This window comes from Falco rusticolus, chromosome 4 (assembly GCF_015220075.1).
Source record: "Falco rusticolus isolate bFalRus1 chromosome 4, bFalRus1.pri, whole genome shotgun sequence".
Taxonomy (NCBI): Eukaryota; Metazoa; Chordata; class Aves; order Falconiformes; family Falconidae; genus Falco; species Falco rusticolus.
Window position 1 is genome coordinate 50,549,556 of NC_051190.1, and position 24,537 is coordinate 50,574,092.

At 54.3% G+C, this 24,537-nt stretch overlaps 1 protein-coding gene across 1 annotated transcript in view; it reads right to left on the minus strand.

Moving 5' to 3' along the window:
- Positions 1-24,537, minus strand: part of AGAP3 (ArfGAP with GTPase domain, ankyrin repeat and PH domain 3) — a 105,637-nt gene that overhangs the window by 62,648 nt on the left and 18,452 nt on the right. The window contains 8 exon segments of the mRNA XM_037383891.1: positions 393-400; positions 3,251-3,288; positions 3,291-3,405; positions 12,831-12,958; positions 20,066-20,200; positions 22,469-22,610; positions 22,942-23,027; positions 23,222-23,309. Of these exon segments, the coding sequence (XP_037239788.1) occupies positions 393-400; positions 3,251-3,288; positions 3,291-3,405; positions 12,831-12,958; positions 20,066-20,200; positions 22,469-22,610; positions 22,942-23,027; positions 23,222-23,309 (740 nt within the window).

Sequence of the window (24,537 nt, forward strand, 5' to 3'; positions counted from 1 at the left end):
GCCTGGGACACCAATTCACTTGCTTTTGGGCCCAGAACAAAACAAAGAGATTGAAAGAGAAGAAAACTAAAGAGACATAGATGGCTGCTCTGCTGCGAGGAGGAAGAGGAGGAGGAGCAGGAGTCCATGCAGGCTGCAGGAGGTGCAGTAGGGAGGAAGGAGCTGAGTGCTAGCAGCAGGCGCTAGCAGCAGCTCCCACAGGCAGCAGCAAAGCGTCTTTTGGCCCATCCAGCTCCACTCGCTGCTGTCGCCCGGTCCCGGTGGGTCTGCAGGTCTTCCCATCCTATGAGGGTCGTCCGCCTGGCATCCCCGAGCATGGAAAGTGCCTAGACAGCATCCAGCAGGCCCAGAAATGTCCCAGCTTAAAGTGCAGGCGCAGGCCGTCTCAGCGCTTCCTAGACTTTACATTGGGGGGATTTAAAAGGCTCCTGCGTGTCTCCGAGGGGGGGACCCATGCTGGCTGGAGGGCGGGCGAGCCTCTAATCTTAGATCAATCCCAGTGCCCATCCCTTATCCGGCCCTGGAGAGGCAATGAAAAGTGAGAGAATTTGTACAGAGGTGCCGTGTGTAACCACCTGGATCTTCTAATTTGGAAGGAGTTGGAAAGGCCTTTTTGTTGATGAAAAGTTGGAAACAGTGGCACATATCTGCAAATATCGAAAGAATAAAGAGTTTGGCAAGTTATACTCAGAACACGGACACGAGTCTGTCAGCGATGGGCACCAGCAGACAGGCAGACAGACAGGCCATGGAGCGAGGCACCGGCGGCAGCAGCAGTCGGGGTTTGCGGGGACAGGGTGGGTGCCCCTCGGGCAGAGTCTGTCTCCACCTGGTGGTCTCCGGCACGCAGACCCCCGCCTCTGCAGCGGCGGTACGATCCGGCGTGGGGAGCAGGAGGGGAGCAGGAGGGGAGTGAGGGCAGGAGAGGAGGAGGAGGAGAGGAGAAGGCAGAGGAGGAAGAGGAAGAGGAGGAAGAGGATTGGATGCAAAGGAGCCTGGCACAGCTCGGGGCTGGGGCTGCAGCTGCTCCGGGAGCTGAGCGGAGCGCAGCCCTGCCCAGCACTGGACCTTGGAGGGGCCCGTGCCCACCTGGGGGACCCCACGAGGACGGGGGCTGCTGGCTACACCTACGCTGCCTGCCTGGGAAAAGCTAGCAGCAGAAGAACAGCCTTCCCTTCCCCTCCCTATCCTCCCTGGCCCTGTCCCACTGCGGGAGGAGGTGTCAGGAGCTGCTGCTGCTGCCACGACCAAATGGGGTGAAGACTTCAATGTGAGCTATGTAGGTGCACCAGCACAAGAGCAAGCAAGGTGAGCGTGGACCCCAGCACACGGCAATTGAGCGCGAGCCCGGATGAGCACAGGTGAGCCCCACAGTGAGAGTGAGCAAGCTTGAGCCCAGAATGAGCGAGCAAGTGAGAGCCCTAGACAGATGATGACATCCACAGCAAATAAGCGTAAGCCCGCAGCAAGCCACCCTCCTCCTCCCCCCATGAGTGTGTGCCCACACCAAGTGAGCTGAGCATGGGCTCTGGGAAGTGTGAGAGAGCGTGAATATGAGCTGACGGCGAGTCCAGAACCCATTGGCACACAGGCGAGCAGAAGGATGGGGGGCAGTGCATGAGCCGCCCACGTGCACTGGTGCACAGCAGCAAGCAGAGCAAGAGAACGGCGGGGAGGGAGAAGAAGCATCCATCAGCACTGAAGTGCAACAGGAAGCAGACCATCGACAACAGTAGACCTACACGGGCAGTCTTCATGTAGGCGTGAGAACACAGAGGAAGGGAGGGCTAGTAATGGAACAACCATGCGTTCTGCAGCATTGAAATCTGCTGCAAAGGCGGGTGTGCTGGGGAGGAGGGGCTGGCGTGGGAGAGCCTACCTTCCAGGGAGCACATGGAGCAGGGGCAAAGCACGTGTGCTGGCAGCAGGGCTGGGAACATGCATACAGAGAACGGGAGATGCACGAGATGCAAACAGTGGGGAGCGCACGGAGCATTCAGGACATCAGAGCAGATGCTTCTAGGATGTCAGAAGCTGGGGGAGATGGGTACACTCCCAGTACAAGGAGATGGGGGAATCTGGGATGCCAATAGTGCAGTGAGAGGGACGGGGCATGGGGCACTGTGAATTTATGTTGTCTGAGTCCAGAGCAATGGTGGCTGTTCAGACAGGGTAACATGGTGCAACACATACAAGGACTTTGTGGTGGCCAGTTCCACAGACAGCAGACACAGGCGTACCGAGCAATGGTGGCTGGAAAGCACATTTAGATGGGGAGGAGGAGAAAGGCCTGAGCCCAGCACATTTACAGGGGCACAGGGGGAGAGGAGCACATTTACATGGGGAACAGAGGCTATCTACGCTAGACGTGGGGACTAGGAGTACATGTGTGCTGAGAGCAAGGGGAAACTCATGGGCTGCACCAACAGTGAGGGCAAGTGTGTGGGTAGGACTGTGTGCACGCTGCGTGGACGGGTGTGTGCATGGTGTGAGAGCATGCTGAGAGGCAGGCTGCGATTCAACCGGCAGAGATAACAGCTGCAAACGTACCCTGCACCACTGGGGCCCACAGCTTTGCTGGCTCCCTAATGCCTCCCCTCCCTCCATGCCCCACAGCAGTTCCCAGACGCACTGCTCAAGTCACACAGACGCAGGGTTTGGGTACTGGAGCGAATGGGGCCCAGTGCCACGCACTAGGCTCTGCACAGCACCACTTGGCACAGCACAGCTGGCACCAAAGAGGAGGCCCAGTCACCAGGGGCTTCATGCCACGCTCAGGGTACATGGCCCCAAGGAGAGGTACAGCAGAGGTCACTGGTGCTGTGCATGCACAAAGTGCAGCTCTCCCCGGTAAAGCTCAAGGAGTTCTACTCATGCTCGCACACACACACTACAGAGACACACACACGAGCATACCCCATGCACACTCCTACGTGTGCAAGGAATGGCTTGCTCTCAGGCGCTCCCCCATGCACACCAGAAGCTGCTCTCAGCACCACGGGCCCTACACACGCAGAAGGCTCCCTCCCTCCCTGCTGCACACACACACTGCTGCAGGGAGACCCCTCCACACACTCGCTCTGTGCCCCCAGCCACCCGCCCCTCCCTGGCCAGCACAGCAAGGTTCACCTAGAGACCAGTGCAAAAAAGCCTGTGGGGCGAGACCCCTACGAACCAGCTCCCTTCCCCTCTCCTTGCCTGACCCTCAGAAAACTCATCCCAAAGTTCCTCCGACCCCAGTGCCACTTACCGTGAATATGTTGGAGCGCCGCTTTGACTGCTTGCGGATGGGGTAGGGGTGTTGGAGGCAGCGATGGTCTCAATCCGCAGCTCCCGCTGGCTGATGCTAGGTGTGGAGGGCACAGAGGAGGAGTAATCGCTGAAGGCTCCTCCACCATTGGTGGCCTAGGGCAGAACGAGACAGGGCAGTCAGAGGCAGACAGCTGCCCGGGGGCACGACTGCGGAAACACCTTCTGCCTTTGCAGCCCTGCACACAGGGCAAGGAAGTGCAGCATAGGACTGGGATAGGGGAAACATCCTACGCCATGCATGGCTCCTGCCCAACAGGGGACCTTGGGAAAGCCATTTCCCTTCTTTCTGCTCTATTTTTTCCACTGGTAAAACGTTAAAATTCTGAAATCAACAGTGAAGAGCAGCAAACAGACAAGAGACCTGACTGCTGGCTGTTGGCCAGCAGACACAGAAGCCCTTCCAGACAAAGGTCTGGAGCAAAGGTGCGGAAGGCAGCAATCAACCACGCAGCCCTGAACAGCAGCCTTTCTTCTCGAGGGGGCATAGCTGGGGATACTTCCTCTCCAGAACACAGGACCTGTGTAGCTATGCCTCAGACAGTCTGCTGGGGAGAACCCTACTCTCTACAGAGGCCATCAGACATGGAGCTGTGAGGCAGCCCAGAGTCTGCCTGGCTCACAGTCCCACTTGGTCCCTTCCCTGTCTCACAATGACAGCTACAATACGAAAGAGGATGTGTGACCCTGTGACTCAAGCCTTCACCTTTCCAGGACAGGGTGCCACAAGCTAAACTCATGCTCTATGTAAGACGTATCTCTCCTGCTGGTTTTGAGGTTTATCCAAGCAAGGATAATACCCTCACGGGTACTATATAAAGCAAGGATAATACCCTCAAGGGTGGTACACACCTCTCATGGCTGTGGACCACCGTGGCCTTGGCTGCAGTGGCCCATGCCTGGGAACACATGGGACAACACACCGTGTCTTCACTAGCAACTCGCTCGACTTCAGGGAGAGGGGAAAATCTAACTGTGCCATTTGTGCAACCACCTCCGCAGTGCATTTCTTTCAGACAAGTAGGCTGCTCACTCCCATTCTGCTCACGCAAGCTCTGCAGGCGATGACCTGGAAATGAGCTTACAAGAGGTCCCAAGGAGCAACACCTGCACAAAAGCATTTCAGATCTGCAGCCCAGGACAACTTACTATGAAAAGGCACGTGGCAGCCTGTGCTTTCTTTGGCAGTTCTGCTGATCTTTGAACAGTATTTAAAAAATACATTGAAAAAGCTGCCCCTAGATGGCTAGGAGAGCTCCAGCACCCCTTGCAGAGAGCAGCCCACCTCCTCCCAGCTCACATGCTCACAGAGCAGCAGCATCCGAGGGCCACGGGACTTCCTCCACTCCCACCTACTGCTTACAGCAGAAAGTGCAAGCAGATGCAGGATGCAGATCTGCCAGAGGTGCTCAGTGAGAAAATACCCGCGTGCGCAGGCTGTGCCCGATGGGATCCGAGCCTTATTCTGAGACAAGCAGTTAAGAAACATTAAGAAGCGTGAAAGAGGTGGAGCAGTGGCCGTGATCCACAGCCCAGTCTCCTAGAAAGGGTGCAATGTTCACTCAAGCTATGGACTGCCTCATCTTTGACGAGAGAAATGGGAGAAAAGGCATGAAAGATAACTTGTCCTAGAAGAGAGCCATTGAAATAGAGCAAGGCAACTTCTTCCTCTCTGAAGTGGAGCAAGGGACTTCTGACTGCGGGCAGCAAGGTGTGCCACAGGGAAACCCTGCTCTGGAAGGACTCTGAGATTGCCTCCTTCACAGCTGCATTCAGGGAGCTGGCAGCTGCTTCTGGGAAGTTACAGTGGCCCGACTTGCCAGGGCCACCCCAGGCTCCAAGCAGCTCCGGAGCAGCCTGCCTGCAGCATGGTGAAAACATCCTTTCACAGCAGGGAGGTGAAGCCTGTGGGAAGGCACGCTGCCCTGAAGGCCACCACTTCCAGGTGGGTCTGGAAGACCCTAACATCACGCTGGAGCCAAGGCAGCCCAAGCGACAGATTCTCCGCAGCCTGCCCAGCTCTGCTGACTGCTCATGGGGAGAGGGAGCCTCGTGCTGAAAGGGACCCATCAGGCTGAGCTCCTGCCTGCCACCCGCCTGGCAGCATGCATGGCACCAGCCCAGGAGCTGGAGGCCCCAAGGCTGCTCCGTGGCTTTCAGGAAAGCCTTACCGAGAGCAGGCAGCCTCCCTGCCAGTATAGGACTCCGGCTGTCCCAAGCCTGTCTAGAGACAGGAAAGCTTCTGCTGCCCAGAAATGCAGAATGAGTGGGAAACTGGTCTACTTGTACCACTCCATGCGTGAAAAGAGGCTGGGCGTTCCGACCGCAGAAGCAAACGTTGCCAGGGAGCTTCCCTGCAGGCTGTCCAGCTGACGAACCCTGCAATGAAAGGGAGTCCTGCTACCATGTCCCCGGGAAGGGGGGACCACCAGGGACATGGAGAAGCAAAGCAACGTGCCACCCTGCCAGTGATTTCTGAATCCTTAACAGAGAGAGAACCTGCAAACCATGGATTCAACACTGCATGAAGAAGTGTTCTGCAAATGCTGTGATGAAGGAATAGATGGAGAAAGCTCGGGCTACAAAGTCAAAAAGAATTTGCTGAGGCAGCTCAAGTTTAACATCAGCCATAACAATGCACGTAGAATCAGCATTTAATTAATGTATAATGTGTGAACCATGCCAAAAAAAGAAAAGGATTTGAAGGGAGAGAAGAAATGGCCGGTGCTGCAACAGAGAGAACCTGCTACCCAGGAAGGTGAGCCAGCTAAGGCTGCCAGGAGTCCAGAAACCACTCTGAGGTAGTCTCCTCGCTAAGCTCTGCACATTCCAGTCACCCTGTCAGCACATTTAAGAAGCTACGACTGTGGGAAGGATTCAGTTCAGAAGAGGCTGTAGAGGTTGAGCTCCTGACATAGCAGCTGGGACAAACCCTATGGATGTTAGCTGATGGACACTAAAGCTCCTAGAAGGAAATCTTGCTAAATTGTGGTTTATATTTTACATACTCCCTGTAACCTTGTTTATAGTTTTTGCCTGGCCAGAATAATTTTCCTTAGCCCATAAGCTTGCCTAGTGATGGAGACAAGACAAAGTTCTTGTCTTTCTTGAGTGACAAAGGACACTGCAGACACCCAAACCTCAGGAAAGGTACTGGGGCTGAAGGATGCCTTGCACCAAGCTACAGAGGGAAATGTGAGGTCTGGTGCCACCTGTGAGTTTGGGGGCAGGGGAGAAATTCCCCCAAAGGCAGACAGCAGTACAGCCTCTGGCTACACAAGCACTCCTGAGCCACCACACTGCTCAACTGAAGCAGACTGCTCCAAGAATTCAGGAGTGATCCAGGCACCCAGAACAAATTGCAGGGATGTGGGAGAACCCTGATAAGATGACAGGTCTGGGCAAATACTGTATTTTTGCTCCTGGCAGCTACTTTGCTGATGTACCTGAACAACGACCTATGGTTGCTACTGAATAAGAACACAGCAGAAGCTGAAAAATCACACGTGCAGGACAAATCCTTCCCGTTAGTGTGTAACGGGTGAACATCATGAACTTCAAAGAATACTGACAGTGCCATAGGGTGTCTAAGCAGGGAAGAACTCAGCTGAAGTTAAGATGCAGCAACTCTCGGTATAAAAAGGCATAAGGCAGAACATGGAGTGAAATATGGGAAGGGCTCTGAACGGAAGAGTACAAACAAACATCAGCCACCAACTCAGCGGAAGAAGCCAGAGAAGTGTACAGACTGTGGAGGGCACAGCAAGCTGAGCAGGCTACAGAACACAGGCTTCCATGAGGAAATGCAAACACCCATTGCTTCACCTGCCGAGGCACACATGCTGACTGAACCCTGCTGAAACGTGCTGTGACAGGCAGGGAAGCGCTTGTTACCAAGCACAGGTGAGCTGCAGCTTGTGTTTCATTTCACTTGCAAACTTTAACTTTTCACCTCTTTCATCCACTCTCTTACTAAAGTCTCAGCAAATGCACTTCCCAGTGTCACCGAAGAGCCAGTGCAGGCCCACAGACCAAGGCCATCAGAGTCAAGCCGTGACACTGGGCCAGCCCACACCAGGAGGGCAGCTGAGCAGGGCCAGGCATGCCCGGGCATCCAGGCAGCACGGCGGGGCTTGGCACAGGGTGCCTGTGTTACCTCCTGCCAGCTGCTGGGAACCAGTTCCCTGGCAGAAAGGCAAATTTCAATCCCACAGCAAAGAGGCAATGGTGACTCATCCCACAGCCTGGGGTATTCCTAAAGGCATCTCAGGCTCCCTGAAGAAAGACAGAGAAAGGGGTAACAACGGTAAGGAAATCAGGTGGAATAGCTCTGCAAGTACTGCAAGCACCCACTGGCCTGAGAAACTCCCACCCACGCCCTGCAGGCAAGGGACAGGCAGCTGCCAGCAGGGTGGAAGTCGAGGCCAAGCCAAGGAATGGGGCTCCCAAACCCATCCAACCTGCTCGCCCAGTGATGGGTGTGGGCAGGACACAGGAGGGGAGAGTCCGAACCAGCAGGCAAGCAAAAGCTCCCTGTGGGAGCTGCAGGGTCCAGGTGCCTGTTCAAACAAGTGCAGATCTGCATCCCACAAGCTGCTGGGAAGGCCTGAGGGACAGATGTGGCATCCCTGAGCCGCAGACGTGGCAACCCTGAGGAAGCGTGCAGGACTCCTGGGGCTGGCCCTGGCTTCGGCCATGCCAGAGGACCAGGGAGGTGCTGAACACGGTACTCAGGGTCACAGACCTGACGAGCATGACTGGCACACCCAACAGTGCTGGTGGAAAACCCTGACCACAGCTGACCAGCTACTACAGCTCCCTTCCTCTCCACCTTGGTGGAAGCAGTGACCCCTGAGGCACCAGGCACTGCTATGGAATACAAGCAAAAAACCTCAACAATTCCAAAGACAGAAATGAAACCAAGGCCTTTGACTGGTCCAAGAACTGTATCACAAAGAGGATCATCCACTGTGCAAGGACACCAAAACACCTCATGCAGCACCGCTGTTCCAGAGCCCTGCCAACCTGGGAACCTGGCACAATCATGAAGGTTCAGAAACTGGCCACCACCTCCTGCCAGGACAATAAAGTCCTCTGACAGGTGACAAAATCACCAAGGTCCTCTGGAGTCTCTCCTCTCCCAGTAATCGCAGTGGACTGGCCAGATTGTCAGGAGACCAGACAAGCATGGTCATTTCCAAAAATCTTAATTTGGCTCAACTAGTAGCACCAAACTACTTCCAGAACAGATGTCCCCAGGACTGGGATGAGAGGCAGGGCTGGCTCCCAGCTCCTGCCTCCCCTAAGCAATCCTTTGCAGGGTCCCTTTGCTCCCATTTCCAGGAGACAAGTGCCTTCTTCACTGACAGCTCCAGAAGACTGAGCTGTCCCTGCCTGCACGGGCCAGGAGAGCAGGCAATGAGCAGGACATCCCTCCCATCTCAGATGGCACCATCACCTCTGCAGGCACAGAGCTATGAAGGGAAGCAGACCTCAACCATAGCTACTGGCAGAAGACAAGATGGGAAGGGCATACTGTTTATTAACTTCCCCTTCCAGGGGGAAGGGTACGCTGTTGCTAACAGCCCTCAGAAAGGCAGCCTGCTAAGGGGAGCAAAATGCTGCCCAAGATGCCGTAACGGCCTGGAAGGAACAGAGCAACGCTGCCACCACACACAGCCAGCAGCTGCGGGCAGCAGCTCTCGACACCCAAAATCAGGCCCCAGGAGGACAGAGCAGCGCACAGGCTCCCAGGGGCTCCTCCTGCCCAAGCACTCCAGATACAAATGCCAGTCCCACTGCTCCCACAAGCGGTACCAAGAAGAAAGAGACCCTTCTGTCCCAGTTCGTGTGTCCTGCCTGCTTACGCCAATACCTAGCTGCGGAACAAGGCAAACAAAAGCTCTTTAACTCTTTGTCTGGCTTCTTTCCATCTCATCTTCATGTTAAACCCTGTGTTCCCAAGCCCTTCCTTGAGATCCTTTTCCCTGTGCCAGCTCCTGCTCTCTTACTCACAAAGGCAAGTAAAAAACCTTGGCAAGAGCCCCATACCCTCAGGTGGAAAAAGACAGAACAGGGCACTACCGTGCAAAGAACTTGTCACTCTCTCCTTCGTCCCTCCAGACCGTGTACAGCCTGTCCATCTCCTCCCAGAGCCCCAGGGGGTAGCGCAGTGCCAGGAGCAGAGGACACCTCCCAGGAGCCAGGCCACTATCACCCAGTCCGACGAGAGGCGCCGGCACTTCTGCAGTCCAGACCCGGAGAGCAGTGCCTGGCCGGGCTCAGAGCTGTCTGCACCCTGCTCCCTCCTGTGTTAGGGACAGCTGCTCCAGCTCCTGCTGGAGGCCATACCCCTCAGCGTGTCACCACCATCACAGCGCACTCCTGAGCGGCAATTCCGGGCTCTTTTGCATCCCTGCTGTACTACCTGCCTGGTCAATGTGCTCAGTATTGGATGTGCATCCTCCCACCCAGGCGGCAAGCCCATATGCACCAGAGTGCGTGGGTTGCTCTGCCCAGGTCCATGTCAGAAACATCAGCAACCAGTGAACTTGTGTTTCTTAAAGCCAGCTGGATTTTCCCTGAGGACAGCAGGAAGCAGTTCCAGAACCTCATTCCTGAGCCCAAGCAAGAATGGGGAAATGCTCCACAGCATTTTACCATCACTTACCAGTTGCATTACTTCATATTCTATTTTTAAGAGAAGTGGTTTTGTAATGGAAGAGGGGTGTGTAAACACCACAGCAAAGATTACTGCAGCAGGTCACTGGGAACTGAAAGCATTTGTTGTTGAGCCACAGAAGGCCCAGGGAATGGGAATTAACTTTGATCCCCACTGCAGCGTCCAGGTTTGCCAAGTGCAGGGGACACACAGCGTCAGACAGGCACAGAGCACACACCAGGGAGGGAGGACAGAGGGAGGAAGCTCCAGAAGGACATGGCCTATCATTACTGCTGACACCTCTACAACACAAGCAATCAATCAATATTTCTTGCTTGGAAAGGCCTCACAGTTAGCTGCAATTCCCTTTTAGCTGCATGCTGCGTTACTTCCCTTTAACAGCTCTCGTTTCCCACCAGAACTACTCAGGTCCCTCCGGCAAAGCCCCAGGAGGCAGCAAGGTACTGAGAGTAAAGGTCCTGTCTCAAGACCCAAGGAGCCAGCATTCACCTCTACACAGACCGCATCTGCAAACTGGGCTGAAAGGTACTCTGCAGGAAGGAAAGGAGGTTTCTGAGCAAAAACCTCTAACAAAGCTCATGACATGCAGTTAGAAACCTCTTCTGATGCCCAAATGTTGCTTCCCCAAGGCCAGTCTTAAATCCATTCCTTTTATTCTAGCATTTTCTTTTCTTAAAAAGTTATTTCCTTTCACAGCTGTGTATTACACATCAGGTTTGGTCCATTTCAGCCTTCACTCTCCTTGGCTAAACAAGCCAGGTGCTTAACTTCCTCTTGTGTTAGGGTCTCTTTTCCCTCCCACCTGCTTTTTGCTGTTTCTACACCCATTTCAACACATACTTACATGAGCAACTGCAATCAGCCTGAGGGGTCTGGTATCCCCACACCCCTCACACATTTTTAGCTTTACCACAAACACACTGCCCAGCAGAGCAAGTGCCATTAGTACGTATTTGCTATTCTTCTCATACTTCGAACACTGAAGAAAATACTAAGCAAGTGTTCAGCTCCTCCCTGGGGAATGCTGCTCTAGGCCATCTTCCACCCTGCTCCCCCTTTCAGCACAGACTGCCTCTCCTCCCCAGCCAGCCTCTGACTGTTTACAATTTGCCTGCTAATAAAATCCTCAAATTACCAGATACACTCAAATCTGCATCTTCCCTGGACTTTGCTCTCCACCTTGGATGCCTCCGATTAAACTTCCCCGAAAGCACTGACATGCAGACATACTGCAGGGCATGGAACGGCTGTGTATGTTTTGCAAGCAGCTGTGCTCACTCTGCTTGTATCTCAAGCTCGCTGGACACAAGCAAGCGCTGATCAGAAAACTACATAGTACTTCATCAGGCAGCTCTGGCTGTCAGCAGGGCTCAGCTTATTTGCATGCACACAGAGACTTCATCTGAACTTGCTAGGGCCCTGGTGACCTGGAGCACCAGGAAGGTGGCACAGGTGTCAGCAAAAACCTGTACGCACCTACTCGCAGTCCAGCTTTAGCAGCCTATACGCTCAGGTATTAACTTCACATGGGTATTTAAAAATTCTTTATCTAGGGGTCCAGCCAGTGGCTGCGGACACTACTCAGGTGTGTACAGAACAATCTCCCCAGTCGTGGTTTACTGGAAGCCCTCCCAGGGCTGAGAGGCTCAGATACACCTGAAGGTTCAAAGCCCATCTCCTTATGAAAAAAACTGTCAGTCCAGCAGAATTTATTTTGCTAAACTTGCTTTGCATTTTCTTCAGTTTTACACGCTCCTCTGAATCCTTAGCTACAGTCTTTGAGAAAAAAGACCGCTTCAAGTGCTGCTCACTGCTGAGGCAGTCGAGGGGCTCACAACTACTCCAGCTATGCTGTATCCCATCTTCCATAAACCCAGCTGCTACACTTGCTGTTCCTCAGCCTGACAGCACTGTGCCAGACAGACAGATTTCCCAAAGTCCCTGCTACAGACCCTGTGATTTCATACGCTGGTTGCTTCAGAGCTGGAATCTGTTGGCTTGACTGCCCCAGAGAAGCAGCAGAGCCCAGGACCTCCCTGTCCTCATCAGAGCGCCAGCTCAGCACTTATGTGGGTGCTGGAAACATGCAGCAAAGCCTAATGCAAACAGGCAGCTGCCCAAAGAGTCTGCTTCACCGAGCCACTCACCATGGCTGCTTGCTTTGGTTTCTGACCTGCCTCCCCTGCATCAGTTCTGCTCCTCCAGAGCCACGGAACAAACACCTCTGGTTTCACCATCCTCCCAGCACAGAGACCTTGGCAGTCCCTGTCAAGATAACACCATGCCAGAAGAACAGCACCGAGCCCTTCATCTAGCCAAGGGGAGGAGAACCTCCTTCTCTGTGCTACCGCTTCAATTCACTACTGAATTTGCCCCTCCACAAATACACCTCCTAAGAAGCCCACCCATACATGCATGGGAGACCATCAGCTTCCCACCTCCGGGGGCAGCAGGCTGGTGGGCAGCTGTGACCACCCAGGCTTGCCTGCCTGGCCAGGGCAGCCAGACCGAGACCCCTCCCACGGACCTGCCCTGCCCTGCAGCTTCCCTGTGGGCTGCTCACGGCTCTGCCACTGAGTCTCTAGAAGCATGCCACAATCTTTGGAGATCGTGAGCCAGACTCTGTGGTTTAGACACGAAACTTGACCTCAGGGCAAACATCAGGCTGCTCTGGGCTACAGACAGAAGTGCCAGGGTGACCACGGCTCTGCTCTTCCCAAAAGCTCCAGGGCTCTAGCCACAAGTCTAAGGCCAGCCTAAACGTGCTGTGTATTGAGTGAATTGAGGGGGTGCAGAGAAGCATGTGGAGTCCCCAGCTTTCCCCGGTCCCGTTTCCCACCTGGTTGATGTGAACAGAAGGAATGGAGGCCGCAGAGACAGATGAATGGCTGGGTGAATTGGGCAGGGACTTGCAGGGGCCAATGGAAAGCTGCTGTTTCTTCCGCAGAGCCACCACCTTCTGAGCCACTGGAAGAAGGGAGAAGGGGACAGGGTCAGAGTCCAGAAAGCAACTTTCTCCACACACAGATTTCTTGAGGGCTTCAGTGAGACCCAAACCCTTCCTCCGCCCGATGCCAACACCCTGGGGTGCAAGCTGCACTGCCCAGTATCAGCAGGGAGGATCTCTGCAGCACACCCAGCCTCGCAACCCCCATTGCCGGCCACCACTGGGCAACCCAGCTGCACGGGACAGCCTTTGCCCATGGACGTTCCAGCAGGCAGCAGTGCAGGCTTCCCATGCCAGTCATGCTGAGTCCCCAGAGACCACCCACTCTCTCGGGTCTTACACAGAGCAGCGACTTCATGCGGGCACCAAGGAGCCACCCAGAGCCCTGGGCTGCTGCAGAAGAATCCCTGGGCAGCCAGCGTCCTGTCTTGGTCACCCCCTCACAGCAGCTACAGGAGCCAGTTACCAAACTGAACAGCTTGGGCAATGCCACCTCCATCAGTCCAGGCCCTTGTGACCCTTTACAGTCTCCAAATGTTTGAAAAACTAACGTGAGGAACAAATTTCCCAGTTCCTGTGACCATGCTGTCTGATGCCAACAGCCCAAAATTGCATTTCAACCTTCCCAGTCTCCTACCTTTTTTGGAAAGAAACATCTTGACCAAAGAGTGTAACAGCAAACAAGCTGGGCTGTTGGGGAATTCAGAACAACGCATCACCAGTCCTCCTTTTCTCTTGCACACTGGCCAGGTATCCACCCTCAGAGAAGGAAGGACCTTTCAGATGAACATGACTGAAGGCACTGGCAATGTCACACGTCCAGCCCAGTGCGCCTCATATCGTGCACCCTTGCAATAAAGGAGCTGCCACACTCCTTTCCAGAGAGGTAAAGGATACTGCACCACATGTGGTGAGACTGAACCCATCTGCAAAAGTCAGATGCTGACAGCAACTGCAAAATCCTGCCACCTCACAGCTGCAGTGCCATGTCCCTACAGAGACAGATGGCGGCCTATTGGGCCATGGCTACTTGCTCATCTGACAAAGCCGTGAGCCTCTCCAGACTCCCAAGACAAATATTAGTCCCGTAAATAGCAGGAACCCCTCCTACACCCACCCAACAGACAGTATTAACTGGCTGGTTTTCCCTGCTCTCCTCCCCTCCATCCTCTCCTCTGGCCAGCTTCATCCACTGTTCGCTGTGGGAACCATCTCTCCTTCAAACACTGGCCAGGCACACTGCGGGCTCAGGCACCCCAGGGACCCAAGGAAGTTGAGAAAAACTCCTCAGCAGTTGTTGTCCTGGGCACAACACCTGGCAGAGGCTCTGCCTTGTCACTCACCCTGTACCATTAGTGGTAACAGAATTAATCATGAGTCCAGCAAGACCTCACTGGTGATGATAAAATCTCACCAACCCTTAACTGAGGCATCCTTCCTGATTCTGCTTGCCAGGCAGAGGTTCTTCCACTTCTGGAACATCAGCCAGACTTTTGCAAGGACAATTTCTGTCACTCCAATCTCATGGGGCTTTGAGCAACCTGATCTAGTGAAAGGTGTCCCTGCCCGTGGCAGCAGGGTTGGAACTAGATGATCTTTAAGATCCCTTCCAACCCAAACCATTCCAGGATTCTATGATCCCTTAAGCCAGTCTCTTGGATTGGTTGTTTATCACACTTCCTTTGGTTGCTACAGGCAGCTGTCTGATGTACAACCAACAAGCCCTGCCCTGTGTGCAGAACCTCTGTCCAGATACACATGGTGCTGCTGCTGTTAGCACTTAAGCATCACACAGTATTTTATAGCAAAACAAAGCACCCTGTCCTAGACGTTTTGGAGAAATCCCTCTACAGGCACTGCCAGGACCGGTCAAGCTCTGGGGGACCCCGGACAGAGAAAAGGTGCATGTGAAGGTCCCCAGCAATGTACCAGGGACACTACAAAAAACACCTCAGGGTGGGGTAGCACCTTATGGAGTTGCAGGGCCTTGCACACCCTCCTGTGCACAAAACCCTTGGCCTCTCCATTGAAATGCTCCTGCCAAAACCTTCCTCAGAAGCATCACTCACTGGGCTGGAAGACACGGAAATGCTGTCTATCACCCTAACAGCCAGGAATAAACCAACCTGCTCCAGAACATAAGGCAGGATGCCGTTGTCCTGCTCAGGGTGCAGAAACCCAAATCCTGCCCAGACAGGAGAGCCAGAACCACCCTGGGCTTTCTAGCTGAAGTCCAGGCCTGCAGCCCTGCGGCTCAGGGGAGCGATGGAGAGCAGCGATGCTACCAGCATGGCAGCAGCAGGTTCTGGCAGGTGACAGGAGGAAGCTGCCTCGCACCGCTGGCTGTCCTCACTGATGCTCGGGGCCAGTGGGAGGAGAGGGCCACTCACCGTGGGCTTGCTGAGGAGCTGAAGCTAGAGAAGGCACCCACAGCAGCAGGCAGCCCGGCTGCTGTCCCTCCTGTGCCCTTCCAGCACCGGACCTGGCCCATTCTTCCTCTTCAGGAACAGCACCAAGATAAATCACTGCCGAAGGGCTCTATAGACAATTTGCTTTCTAACCTTCGTTTGGTACAGAAATATTCTTAAGGTAAAGGCCAAGAGCTAAGGCACCCACACACCGACAGCTTCTTGCTGTTGTCCTGACATCCTCTAAACTCTAGGAGACTTCTGCATACAGGAGCTCTCTGAAGGCAATTCTGAGAGGAAGCTCTTTAACTGTACCTATCCCAGAGCCAAGAAGTCAAAAGGCACGTTCCGTAGCAGCCTCCCACCTCACAGGAGCTCTGCTGTGAGCGAGGGGACCACGCTGACCCAACCCTCAGGGCAGGCTCACCCCGCTGGCGTTCTGAGAGGCACCAGGCACTGCGGCACTGCCCAGCCCGTGTCACTTAGCCTGCACCTGCAGGGTCATCTCCTCACAGGATCTAAAGCCACAGGCAGGTTGTCCCACCTTTCACAGAAGCAGTAACTGTGACAACATCTGGTGCTGGGAAGCAACTTGGAAAGGATGAGAGAAGTGTCATTTCCCACACAGCGAACAGATTTCCAGGGGGACTTTGCCAGGCTGCACATGAGAAACCAGCAAGGGGACAGCTGCCCCTTTTTCCACAAGCCATGCATCCTTCTCACAGCAACCCTCAGAAGCCTGACTGCCTGGACAAAGCTTCTGCTGCTCCAAAAGATTCAACACAATGACAGTTACACACTATAACGTAATGTACCTGATCTAGATCCCAGCATGACACAACCCAAAACTTAGACCAAACACCCAGGAGCTGTGCGGGGCATGAAGGAGGTTCTCTGCTGCACCTGCCTGAGCAGGAAGGAGGGCATCACCACAGCTGGGGCCACCCAGTTCGTGGGGAACCTCTGAACAGTCGGTGAATGTGGAGATCTGAGGTTCTCCTTCTTGGAGTTTTCTCTCGGGCTCAGCAGCAGCACGTGCAGGACTGGGGGGCATTTGCAGAGGAAGAGCGCTAGCCTCAGACTTCAACTGACTACCGAGAGGTAGGATGGTCACTCCCTCACGCTGTCATGCTAGACCAGCACGACATTCACCTGCTGTCCAAATGGTCAGTGACTGCTTGTTGTTAGATGAGCCACTGGCACGGAAAGGGTCTCTGCGAACAGAGGTGCAGCATACGCTCGGCACAGCATGGACAAGCAAGCAAACTTAGCAATGAAAGCAAAGACCCACCGCTTAGAGAAGTCTTCCTGTTTCTGCTGTGGAAAGGTCAACATCTTCCCCTGCCTGCAAAGGGACAGGTCTACCACAACCTGGGCCAAGTAACTTGTGTTGGAGAACCACATAAAAGATATTTCTGCCTGGTAACTGGATCACCACACGAGGCAAGCTCCTCACACAGCCCATGACTGCCGCACTCCAGCAGATCGTACACTGGTGCATCAGCACACAGCAGTGCTCGTTGGGAAAAGCCGCTTACCTGCTGCGAAAACACCTCATCCATCAACTCAGTGTATCTGAAACGGGATCCTGGGAAGTCCCTGATTAGTTCTCAGATGCCAGCGATGTCGGGGGCCAACCCATTGGGCTCAGCTCTCCTCAGCTCCTTGCCAGCACCCCCTGCCTCATTCTGTCCCTCCCACAGCTGTGCTCAGGAGCATCTGCATGGTCCTGCAGTTGAGCAGGCAGGTGAGAGCACTGAATACCTGGGATTTACTCCACATCTCCTGTGAAACGGCAGATCCCTCTGCTCCATTTGCACCTCCCAGTTATCACACTGCTTTCTCCACAGCTCTGAGCAGCACACTGCATAATGGCACTGACAATGGCAAAACTGCACTGGCAGGCATGCAGCACAGCATGGCATTCAGAGGCAGGCCTACTGCAGGAAACATGGCATGGCCCAGGGAACCGCAGCAACACAGATGGCTCTTGTGTGCACAGACTCAAAGGCCAGAAGGATCTCTCAGGCTGTACAAGGGCTGACCTATGTATACTCCAGCCTCTAAACTTCACCCAGCCTATACTGCCACCAGTCACCTGGGCATGCAGCGAGCCTCTTCCCACAAAGGGATTTGGTCCAGATTTGGAGACAGTACAAGAGATGTAGAACACAGCACTTTCCTACGCATTTTTTCCAACAGCTAATGAAGAAAGGGCTACTAATAAAAAGAACAAGGGTACTTCAAAATTTGAATTCAGCTGGCTTTGGCTTCTAGCATGAACTCCCAGCCAGCCTGCAAAGTCTTAGTGTCTCTTGATTTTCTCCCCATGCAGATAGGTACATAGTTACTCTTACACTGTAATCAAGTCACCTTTCAATCTTCTTTCTGATTTAAGGATAAGCTCTTTCACTGTCTCACTATCAGGTACTTTTTCCAGCCTTTGATTAATATTTGTAGCTTTTAAAAAAAAAAAAAAAAAAGTCTTCTCAGTTTCTTCTGTGTCCTTTTGAAGTGCTGACACTCGAGTTTGACAACACTCTGGTAATGGTCCTCCTGCTGCCCTGTATGAAGGCAAGAACCCATCTGGACTTCCACTCGGTGTTGCCCTGCTTCCCCACCCGGGGCCAGCACCAGCCCTCCCAGCAGGACGGCCCACGCTCCTTGTTCCATACAGCTCAGCATCTGCCCAGACTGACATCGGTTTTATTTATAGTCTCTGATTACACAGTCCTTGGGTCTTCTGGATTTCCTCAGCCTCGCTGGCTGCTCCTTATGTGGACAAACCTGCTCCCTTGCCTCCTTCCTGACCACACATACAGGCTGTGAATAAGTCCAGACAAAAGATGAAGCACAGCACTTTGCAGGTGCTCACTCCTGAGCCTTCAAGCAGCCGTTCAATGTCTCCCACCAAGCTTGCTAAGCAGCAATGGTGCTAGAAGCTGAATCCCAAGACTCACATGACAGCTTTCATCTCACACATTGCACCACTTAAAAGTTGTGCTGTCTATGCTCCCAGGGTCAACAAAGAAAAAAAATAACCCCAGGCGACAATTCATTCCATCTTGATACAAGAAAGGCTGAAAAGCAGCCTAACAAACAGCAGCACCTAATCCTGCAGTGCCTTCCCCAGCTCCTTCCCAAACCCATCGGCTGCTATTGCTCACTACCATTCTCCAGGGAAGGGACAGACACAACAGAATGAATTTGAAGGAATAACCTGAACGGAATTGCTGACACAGGGCCAGACACATTTCAGAAGCCAGGATGAGATGCGCACACAGCCCACCCACTGTTGCTCTCCCCAGACTTGCTCTGCAAACCTCTGAGTTGGTTTAGTAGATCCTCCCCTTGGAGCTCTGCTGCAGTATTCACTGTCCCCAACTATTCCCAGCTGTTCATTCCCTCCATTCCTCACGAAGAGGAGGAAGGAAGAAGGGGAGACTTACAAGCACCCTGCCTGACAGAGTCACCCCTGTGTCCCCAAGAACTCCACACCAAGGCAGAGGCTCCTGGGTGCTGAGGGCTCCCTGCCAGGGCGCAGGTAGGACAGTTTGAAAGGTTGCTCTCTGGGCTGACTTGTCACACCGTCCCAAGAGGCGGAAGAGCAGCAGAAGAGGGGACCATCTCTACATACCCCTGCATAAAAGCAGCACTGTGACTGATCCTCAGCCCTGCAGCAGGAGATTACTGGAAGGTCACAGACTTATGCAGGGGAAGGATGATCACCAGCTCCAGCTCAGATGAAGGAAGCACGTGAAGCCAATGACAGGCTCAGTCCTCTGGTGTGCCCTCAGCCTATTACGCTGTGCTGCAATGAACCAAGCTGCATTTTTGCCTTCAGGCAGTCCTGCTGCCTGATTTCCAAATCAAATATGATTTCCAAACTTTATTCCATGCACTTGTTCCACTTGCAAACATTAGCAGCTCTCCTTTCCAAGAGCAACTCTGTCCTGCCCAGCCACTCAGCTCCACACAGACCCTTTCTCGCACACTAAATGCAGAACCTCTGCTGCACTCTGTAAGACAAGGTAGAGAAAGAGGACAGGGATATGTGCAGTCAGGATCCTGGCTTATCTAAGCAGAATGCAAACTCCCAGGACATGGTGCAGGCTCCCTCTCCCAGCTGCAGCATCCCTGTCATGCAGACCCCTCTCTAAAGCTAGGCAGAAATGCTCCCCACACACCGTTCCCATGAGGAACAGCTGCCCTGTCTGGCCATTCAGTTGCTGCTCCCCTAGCACCCAAAGGTTCGGCTGTGCTTCCTCCTGCCCTCCACAAAAGGCAATCAAAACCCTCTCTGCAGCCTCACACGTCCTCTGCAGGGTCATACAGACCGCTGGGCTGCACGGGCCCACCACGGGATGCCACTGTCCCCTGCAGCCCCTACAAGAAGGGCAGTAGAAAGGTGCTGCCTGGCCCTGCTCTGCGGACCCTCATGCACATCCGTGTGCAGTTCACCTACATGCCACACACAGAGGAATCATTCCATGCAAAAAGCACATCCTACTCCTTGGACCAGGTCTGTGAGTGTAAAGCAAGGCACTGCACACAAGTGCATGCCTAACCGCCTTGGCCTCAGGGCAGCATGCCCTTCTAACCGAGAGCCGGCAGTCTAGGCAGCGAGAGAGAACCAGCAGTCTAGTTAGCGTAAACCCCCTCTGCGGGACAGCACTGCTGCCCCGCCTCGCCTGGACACCCTCCACTGGCTGCAGTTACCATCCTGGAAGACTCTCTCCACATTCAGTCCGTAGGTGGCACAGGTCTCGTAATACGTGCAGCGCTTCAGATCGTTGGAAAGCTTCCGTGCCCGAGAATCATCAATGACCCGGGGGTTTGTGGCGCTGATGGCATCTGGAAACCAAAGGGAGAGGAGATTAAAAAGCAAGTGCCTGTGTCCCATCTAGCCACAGCTCCCAGGGCACACTCCTGGCCTCCCTCCCTCACCCACTTCACGCACCGAGATATACCCACCTTCACAGTACAACCCCTCTCTTACAAATGCCTTAGATAATCACGTCCCACATTTGTAGAAAAATGGATTTGTTAAATTAACCTTTTCTAAATGAACCTTATTTAACTCTCCTAACCGTCCAGCCACCAATGTTTCTGAAGACAGAGGGCAGAAACCAGTGGGAGGTGTGGCTGGCAAGGCAAAGCAGCCCCAGTTGCAGAGTAAAATGGACTTGCCAGTCTCAGTTGTTTTAGGTCTCATGGCCATACCCTACACGTTATAGAATCAAAAGGGAGAAATCATCCTCAGTTAGCTGGGAAAGACAGCTCTGCTAGCATGTAGTCACAGTTGAGGCCTTGGTGGACAACACTAAAAAATAGGCTTAATTTGTATCCCAGATGGTTGCTCAGTGCTTGCATGTTTTGGAAAAACTACTTTCCCAAGAGGAATCCCATTCCTTGAAGACATGCCAGTTACCTGGCTGATCCTGCCAGTAGCATATGCTTGTCTCAAAGCTGAAGCCAAGCACATCTAAGTACACACAGGCAGTACAATGAAACTGTGAATGGCTCATTACATCAGTTATGGTTTCTTTGGTCACTCCTCTCCCACTGCTTGGATAACTGGCAATTCTAGAGCTAACACATGCTGATGAGCACTGACCACAGAAGAAAATATTTGCTTCACAAGGCCAGGCTGGATGGGGCTTGGAGCGACCTGAGCTAGTGGAAGGTGTCCCTGCCTGTGGCAGGGGTGGGACTGGGTGGTCTTTAGGGTCCTTTCCTATCCAAAACATTCTGGGATTCTGGGATTCTATGCCTGGGACAAGCAGAGGCTGAAGATAAACCCTGACAGGAGGAGCTGAAGGAGTTGTGGGACTCACACTGTAAAGAAGTCCCCTTGAACTCTCCAGTGGGTTGCTTAGTGTGACCATACCAAGGCTGCAACCTTACCTGGGTCTAATTCTGGAACAACAATGATCACCAACCCCTCTGCCACTCCTGAGCCTCCACAAGCACATGCCTGCAACCCCAGCCCAGTCCTGAATCAAGATCACTCAGTCCTACAATTAATTTCACAATTTTTAAATATCCAAAGTTTAACAATTTTGTTCTACTCTTAAACTGGGGTCCAAAGCAGACACCCCTGCAACTCCCCACCCGCTGTCACCACCTCTTTCTTCCCAGCCTCAGAGTTCCTTCTTCGCCAGGAATGGGTCACACTGCTTAGGAACTGGGTCTTGCCAAAACATTTTTTTCCTCATATCCTCAATCCTCTACGCGTTACCAACTACCAGCAGGAAGGACACCCATTCTGGAAGAGCAGAGCTCCGACACTAGAAGCAGTGCCCTCACTGCTGCCCCTCCTTGCCTCCTGGACACCCGCAGCAAGGCTTTTGGAAGCCAGGCTGCCTCCGACCCACGCTGCACCAGGCAGCAATCCCGCTCCAGGGCTGCCCTCTCTCCGGGCAGCCCCTCTCCATCAGCAGCCCCTTGCCCAGGCACGCCTGCACCGTGTCTCTGCTGCCTGCGCCCACCGGCAGCCTCAGCTGTGGTTTCCTGACAGCTCCCTTATTGTCTCCATCCCAGTCCCAGCTGGCTCCAGGCCCCAGCCCTGCAGGGGACATGAGGGGGAGGACAGTTCTGGGTTGCTGCTGCACTTCTCCCCATCCACGTGTGCTGGCAGCACCTCAGGGGAGATGGTACTCCATGGCTCAGGCCTCTTCTCAGGGTGCTCAAAGCAAGTCACCGCCCCCCCCCCCCATCCTTGTTGGCTGCAGCTTGCCCCAGAGGACACAGGGCAGCATGCCCTACCAATGCAGAAACCCTCCCACACCCAGGCCCTGGCTCCTGCCTGCACCCAGCTGCTGCAGGCAGAATTGAGGAAGGCAGGCAATTCCAGGAGGTTTGGACATTTCAAAGAGGAAAGTGGCTCCATGAAGTAAGGCGGCTCTCTGCAGGGAAGCCAAGATGGTCTGAGAAGGAATTACTCAGCAACTCCGGGGGCCCCAGCATCGTTCGGTCCCACGTATGGCTTACACACTGGTGTTCCCCAATGCGCTGGCAGGGCTAGTGCCCCATGCTCGCTTGTCAGCATGGACACCTCACCAGTGCTCCCAGCTGAGGCAGGGAGGATGTAGGGAGGAAGCCCGGCTGCCCTGCTCTCACCCTGTGTGCCCACCAGCACCATCGGCACCTCCGCTGTGTTCCGGTAGCTGCAGAGCCGCAGGTAGTAGTTGTACACTGTCTGGAAACTGATCTCGTCCTCCAGGCTGAAGACAAACACCACCGCATCGACCCAGGCAGCAAACTGAGGGAGACACGCCACCCGTTACAGCCTGCAGAGGCACCCCCAAGCCCTGTGCCCAGAGCCGTGGCAAGGGCAGCCACACAGCAGGCAAGTGGGGTGCTGTGGCTGGGCTCAGCCAAGTGTGTGCCCAGGCCCTGCGGCACGAGCTCCCTGGCACCGCAAGGAGGCCCTGGGGACACCACCGTAGAGGTAGCCTCTCCTTGGGCCTCAGAGTCATGTTTTATCACAACCGAGCTCTCAAGAGGCAGCCGGGTAGGTCACTCCCCAGGAGCCCTCCAATCCCACCAGCAGGATGGGTGGGAAGAGACTGCAGGAAGCACAGGTCTCCTACCTGGAGTTCGGGGGGGCCCCCTTCATCTCGAATCAGCAGCAAGTAACTCTGACCATCCACTACAATCTCCTTCTTAAATCTGCCACCTTGGGAAAAGAGCAAAGCAGCAAGTCAAGCGACAGGGGGAAGCAAGGAGGGGAAACCCTTAATGAAGGCCAGGGGAGGCTGGGGAGCCCTGCAGCAGTGGCCGATGAGGTGCAGAGACAGGGGTCATCTTTAGAGTGGAGAAAGGAGCAAGGACCCAGACCAGCCCCCGGGTGCCCTGGGAACCAGACCTTACCCTCTGGAGACTCCTCCTGCACGTAGGTGCCGGTCAGGTAGCGGTGCACGAGGGCTGACTTGCCGCTGGACAGGTTCCCCACAATGCCCTGAAACAGAGGCACATGTCACCCACTGCCTGTGTGCCCAGAACGTCTCCCTCTACACGAGGCCACCCCCTGTGAGTCAAGATCACCAGTGCCTGGGCACATGTGGACAATGGGCAGAGGTGCTCCCAAGAGGACAGAGGGGATGACATAATCCAGCCCAGTACTTGGTGTGCAGCCTGGGGACATTAACTGGTCTCAGCTGGGCAGAAAGCAGCAGGTACTGGGTGCAGCTTCCCAGAGAGGGGTGAGGACCCTCATCCTCTCCCAAACGGGCGCAGCCTCATCAGCACTGCGCTAGCTCTTCCCACAGCTCTCCTGCTCCTCAGGGGGACACCTGCCCTCCCAAGCCACAGTCATTTCCACAGAAGGAAAAAACCTTCTCCTCCCAGCTCACACATCCCAAATTTTGGGGTGTTACAGCTCTTGACAATACCTGCCAGAAGAAGAACGAGAGCAGAGACTGGCCATGCGTTTGGTACAGCTGCTGCTGCTAACACCAGCAGCAAGGCACAGCACTTGCTCCTTGCTGCGGCGGCACGGCTGCTGTAGCAGGGTGCACACTTCCTGGCAGAGCTGGCTGGGCTGCCAACACAGAAGGACATCTTGCACCAATTTTTAACCGAGTTGAAAAATAAAGACACCTAGCACTAATTTTTAACTGGGTTGAAACACACTAAGCTGGGGGTCTGTCAGTCTGGATCATCCCACAGATTTGCTACCAAATGAATGCAGCTGTCTCTGAATGGGTCAGCCAGAAGACCCAGTTCAGGGGTTCTCAAACTACAGCCCACGGGCCAGATACGGCCCCCCAGGGTCCTCAATCTGGCCCCCGGTATTTACAGAAACCCCCTGCCGCGCCCCCCCCCCCCCCCCCCCCCCCCCGGGGGTTGTGGGGGGAAACCAAGCAGCCACAGATGACTTCCTGCCACTTCATCCACGCACCGGCCCCCTGTTTAAAAAGTTTGAGGACCCCTGACCCAGTTCTTCCTGACGTCGGAATTTTCCCAGCAAAAGAGCCTCCAGTGCTTGCAAGTGGCCCTGCCTGCTGATGGGAGAGCAGTCCTGGGGTAAAGGCACATCTTCTGCCATCCTTGCAAAAAACCTAGCTCCAACTGGTCAGCGTATATCCACAGCTATTCCCCACATCCGCAGGGACAACACAGCTTGTGGGATAGGCTCTTGTGTTACCAACCATCCCGCCTTGCACTCCTCTAGCCTCAGCTGCAGC